Genomic DNA, 5,152 nt, shown 5'->3' with positions numbered 1-5,152 from the left:
ACGGTGCAGGTAACACAGCGCAACAAGACACGGTGACTAACGCAAACCCGCCCACACAGCGCCTTTGCCACGGCACGAAACCTACCAGAGCAACACGTGTGCGCGCTCAAAAAATCAGAAGAACGCCGCCATTGTGGCCCAAAAGGCGTGGCCATGCAGCAAAAAAAATAAAAAAGCAGCAAAAGAAATGAGAACCTATACGTCATTTCCGCCACACTTTTCTTCTAGCGCGCGGAGGGGGTAGGGCCTCTCCTTAGTTTCCTTCCTCCGTGCAAACAACAAACAAAAAATGCTGGCAGACGACTCTGCTGGCTATTTGCAAACCTGGATCGGCTATGATTCATTCTAAGAACGCTTCGCTGGTCTAAATGTCTTCTAAACACTCGTAATAACATCAATGTGCTGTTACAACACGATAGAAGTTTTTGCATATCTTACTAGCATAAAGTATTGTTGTTGCATAACCTTAAAAATAATAACGAACTTACGTACACGCGAAAAGGTGTTAGTTTCGGTTTTTGGTTCGCGTTTACCTTACGAGAACATTCCCGTACCTTCTTTTATTTTACCTTCTTCCTTCTTCTTGTAGGAAACAATCCCGTTCCTGTTCTGTAGCAGTGTGCTTATGCTTGTTAGTGCAAACACGGCTGCAAAAATATTATGAACCCAGTCATAACATGAACAAACATGGGAACAAAATCCCTTTTCACACTTTAAATTTGTCAAAACCATGACGCTAGCAGTTCGCAGTGTCGTCACAACGCTACTGTACTGCAAGATTGCTCTGATGGACATGCATTTTTCTTTTATTGCTCTCCAAACACCACATGAACTTTTAAAATTTTTTTCAGCGGGCTTTAAAAAACCAAAACAGCGTGACACAATACGTGTCACCACACCCCTCGCCTTTCTAGCGTTTTCTAGTGTAATCAGGAATGCGAAAGCTAGAAAGCTACGTGTCGTTTGTTGGTAGTACCACGTGCCATCAATCTGACCAATCATGAGGCTCAGTTTGTTCCTATCTGACCAATGCGGTGCCGCCACGACGAGAAGCCGCCTCTTATACCATGCCTTCCATACGACTGGTGTCTGTCAGTTACTCGGCGTGAATCCAGTTGTTCGTAAGCGGTTGTTGAGTCGTGCTGGGCGTCTGAGCGTTCTGTTGTCAGTGCTCGTCTGGAGTTTCCAGAGCGAATTGTACGTATTAGTGCTTCTACATACTAATATGCATTTTACTAGTGTAGATACTGAACACATAATATTGTGTCGTTGAGCTCAGTGCTATCCCAGCAGATCGTAAGGTGCGTCGTGCACCGGTGCCAGACTGCCGAGAATATATCGCTTATTCGTAGTCTACATTGTGCTCTTGTCTGCTTATATTCTGTAAATACTGTAATTATTGACTTCGCTTGTACTCGCGCCGCTACTGGCGGTATCAGTTTCAAGTGCACGTCTTGTGCTGACGTGGACTTGAATCTGAAAGCCATTATTCGGTTACTTTTCCGCACCTTGTGTATATGTACTGCTTATGCGCAATCGGGGTACTCTGCTCACCACTCATACTTCTTACAAAGATGCTGAATTTATAATATGGGTAGTCTGACATGCTTAACGATATTGCCGGCTTCGTTGCAAGTGTGACTAGTACTACTGTTTTCGCAAGCATGTGGGACGTGCTTCGGCTTTTCATTTGATACGCAGCACATTTACGCAATTGCACTGAAAATCTGCATTTAGTCATTTTATTTTGCCGCAATGTTGTAACTCGACGTATGCACTAGTCCGGGGTGCCTGACCGTTAGTGACCTTGTACATGTGAAGCCGGTTTGGTAGCACCAGGTTGTAATTGCTTCTCTTGCCACTTGCAGGTGCATACAAGATGCAGAAAGTTTCATTATGCCTCACGGCAGCGCTCTTGATCGCTGTCGTTGCCTCTGCTAAGAAAGACAGTGACGCTTCGAAAGACAAAGAAAACGTCGGCACTGTCATTGGCATTGATCTGGGAACAACATATTCATGGTAAGCGTTTTAGGCCACGTTTAACATGTAACATGTCCCAGTTATTGTTATTAATACCTTTCACATCCCGCTTTAGTGTTACGCTGTGTTGGGACTCCTATGTGAGGTCCTTTCGTTTGGGTACTAAATTTTATTAAAAAATTTTCTTGCAGTGTTGGTGTCTTCAAGAATGGCCGAGTGGAAATTATTGCTAATGATCAGGGAAACCGTATTACGCCCTCGTATGTTGCTTTCACTGCTGAAGGAGAACGTTTGATTGGTGATGCAGCTAAGAATCAGTTGACCAGCAATCCTGAGAACACCGTTTTCGATGCTAAGCGCCTTATTGGTCGTGACTGGACTGACCCCTCTGTCCAGCATGATGTCAAGTACTTCCCATTTGCTGTGAAGGAAAAGAATGGCAAACCTCACATTGTGGTTAGTATTTCCTTCTTTCATCTGCATGAGCCTATGGATCAGATTTTTGAGGCCTTGGTCTGAGTCCAGAGTTTAAAAATTTGGCTGTGCACAACCTTGAATCCTGTGCATTTTTCAAATGCACTTCAATTGTATTAATTTTTGCTCTTCCTGAAATACTATTTTTCAGGTCAAGACCTCAGGCAAAGATGAGAAAATTTTTGCCCCGGAGGAGATATCTGCCATGGTTTTGTCGAAAATGAAGGAAACTGCTGAGGCTTACCTTGGCAAGAAAGTAACCCATGCAGTTGTGACTGTGCCAGCCTACTTCAACGATGCCCAACGCCAGGCAACCAAGGATGCCGGAACCATCGCAGGACTCAATGTGATGAGGATCATCAATGAACCCACTGCTGCTGCTATTGCATATGGTCTTGACAAGAAGGAGGGCGAGAAGAATATCTTGGTCTTTGACTTGGGTGGTGGAACCTTTGACGTCTCTCTCCTGACCATTGACAACGGTGTCTTCGAAGTTGTGTCTACCAATGGCGACACTCACCTTGGTTTGTATTGGCTATTTTGTGAATCCTAGTACTCGGCTTCATTCCTAGTTAGTGTTACAGTAAGGTGGCATGCAGTGCCAAAACTTGACAGTAGATAGTGCAGATTGCAATAAACGAAAATGTTAAGGTAGCCACTGCAGAGGATTAGATGCTGTAATGACATTGGGAAATCTGCTGCACTTGCTTGGCTATTGCATCTGAGCATGAGGTCGCGGTTTTGATTATTGGCCACATATTTTATTTGGGGGCGCCCTAGTGTGCTTAAACTGCAGGTACATTAAATCCAGAACCCTCCACTACGCAGTCTTTCATAGCCTGAGTGTTGCTTTGGTCATTAAACCGAATCGGTTAATCTGTTCGGCGACAAGAATTCCAACTATACGCTTGTTTCACTTTCTAAGTAGGGTTATTCAGCTATATCGGCCATGTGGCATTGCACAAAATGCATTCCAGAGTTAGTGGCTTGCAATCAGTATTTATTTGAAAGTTGCACTTTGTTTACATTAACATTTCTTCATTTGTATTTGCAGGTGGAGAAGACTTTGACCAGCGTGTAATGGAGCATTTCATAAAGCTCTACAAGAAGAAAACTGGCAAGGACGTGCGCAAGGACAATCGTGCTGTGCAGAAGCTTCGTCGTGAGGTTGAAAAGGCGAAGCGTACACTGTCGACTGCTCACCAGGCTCGGATTGAAATAGAGTCCTTCTTTGATGGAGAAGACTTCAGTGAGACTCTGACACGTGCTAAGTTTGAAGAGTTGAATATGGACCTCTTCCGTTCCACCATGAAACCAGTCCAGAAGGTACTTGAGGATGGTGACTTGAAGAAAAGCGACGTTGACGAAATTGTGCTGGTTGGTGGCTCTACCAGGATCCCTAAGGTACAGCAGCTGGTCAAGGAGTTCTTTAATGGCAAGGAACCGACCCGAGGCATCAACCCAGATGAAGCTGTGGCCTACGGTGCTGCTGTCCAGGCTGGTGTCCTTGGAGGAGAGGAAGACACTGGTGATCTTGTACTTCTTGATGTTAACCCATTGACCCTTGGCATTGAGACAGTTGGTGGTGTTATGACGAAACTGATCCCTCGTAACACCGTCATTCCCACTAAGAAGTCCCAGATATTCTCCACGGCATCTGATGATCAATCGACGGTGACCATTCAAGTGTACGAAGGAGAGCGACCCATGACCAAGGATAATCACCAGCTGGGCAGGTTTGACCTGACTGGAATTCCTCCAGCACCACGTGGTGTGCCGCAGATTGAAGTCACCTTTGAGATTGATGTCAATGGTATCCTGAAAGTCAGTGCTGAAGACAAGGGCACTGGCAACAAGCAGAAGATAGTCATCAGCAATGACCAGAACAGGCTTACTCCTGAGGACATTGAAAGGATGGTCAAGGATGCAGAGAAGTTTGCTGATGAAGACAAGAAAGTCAAAGAGAAAGTGGAGGCCCGCAATGAACTGGAGTCCTATGCCTATTCACTCAAAAACCAGGTGGAAGACAAGGAGAAGCTTGGTGCCAAGTTGGATACCAAGGAGAAAACGACGATCAAGGAGGCTGTGGATGAGGCTATCAAGTATTTGGAACAGAATCCTGATGCTGATGCTGAACAGCTCAAGGCACAAAAGAAGTCTCTCGAAGAAATTGTTCAACCCATTGTGGCCAAACTGTACTCTGGTGGCACTCCCCCACCAACGGACAAGGATGACTCTACAAAGGATGAACTGTAGAAAAGACTAGGACTTCCAGAGGGTGGATGGCAACTTGTGACTCTCATAATTCATCTGTTTACGATCACAAGCTTCATCATTTTGCCAGCACTGTCTAGTTCCACCTATCCTTTGGCTAGTTATGTGTTCTCTTGGACTTGTTTGCCATCCTCATTCTGTGTACAAACTCAACTTGTAACTTAAGTTATGTTTGAAGGGTTTTTTTACATGGGGTGTCAAATAAATACTTGTACATAACTTACGTTCCACTTTGGAAAAGTGCTGCACTAATCTGGTGTATATGCTTGCAGTGTTTTTGGAGCATTTTTGCCAGGAAAGTCTTCTTGCATTAATTAATGAGTGCACTCGTGTTGTCTGTGGAGTGCATGTCGCCATTCTAACTTTTTAAGAAATAGTCAGTGCTTCAGTGGTCCAAAATAACTTGCAACCAAACAAGTGCACA

At 44.7% G+C, this 5,152-nt stretch overlaps 1 protein-coding gene across 1 annotated transcript; it reads left to right on the top strand.

Annotated features, from left to right (window-relative positions):
- The first annotated feature begins 1,087 nt into the window (after window positions 1-1,087).
- Hsc70-3 (heat shock protein 70 cognate 3) lies at window positions 1,088-4,951 on the top strand. The gene is made up of 5 exons (XM_050196670.3): window positions 1,088-1,197; window positions 1,869-2,019; window positions 2,172-2,436; window positions 2,606-2,978; window positions 3,509-4,951. Exons 2-5 carry the CDS (start codon window positions 1,880-1,882, stop codon window positions 4,708-4,710), a joined length of 1,980 nt encoding a protein of 659 aa, XP_050052627.1. The 5' UTR covers window positions 1,088-1,197; window positions 1,869-1,879; the 3' UTR covers window positions 4,711-4,951.
- Window positions 4,952-5,152: the final 201 nt, after the last annotated feature.

Source organism: Dermacentor andersoni, chromosome 1 (assembly GCF_023375885.2).
Source record: "Dermacentor andersoni chromosome 1, qqDerAnde1_hic_scaffold, whole genome shotgun sequence".
Classification (NCBI taxonomy): domain Eukaryota; kingdom Metazoa; phylum Arthropoda; class Arachnida; order Ixodida; family Ixodidae; genus Dermacentor; species Dermacentor andersoni.
Note: the sequence above shows the minus strand (reverse complement) of the source record. Positions and strands in the feature narration are given on the sequence as shown.

Coding starts and splice junctions, on each gene's coding strand:
- Hsc70-3 (XM_050196670.3), top strand. CDS start 1,880: ATGCAGAAAGTTTCATTATGCCTCACGGCAGCGCTCTTGATCGCTGTC. Junction 2,020..2,171: donor CTGGGAACAACATATTCATG/GTAAGCGTTTTA, acceptor ATTTTCTTGCAG/TGTTGGTGTCTTCAAGAATG. Junction 2,979..3,508: donor CAATGGCGACACTCACCTTG/GTTTGTATTGGC, acceptor TTGTATTTGCAG/GTGGAGAAGACTTTGACCAG.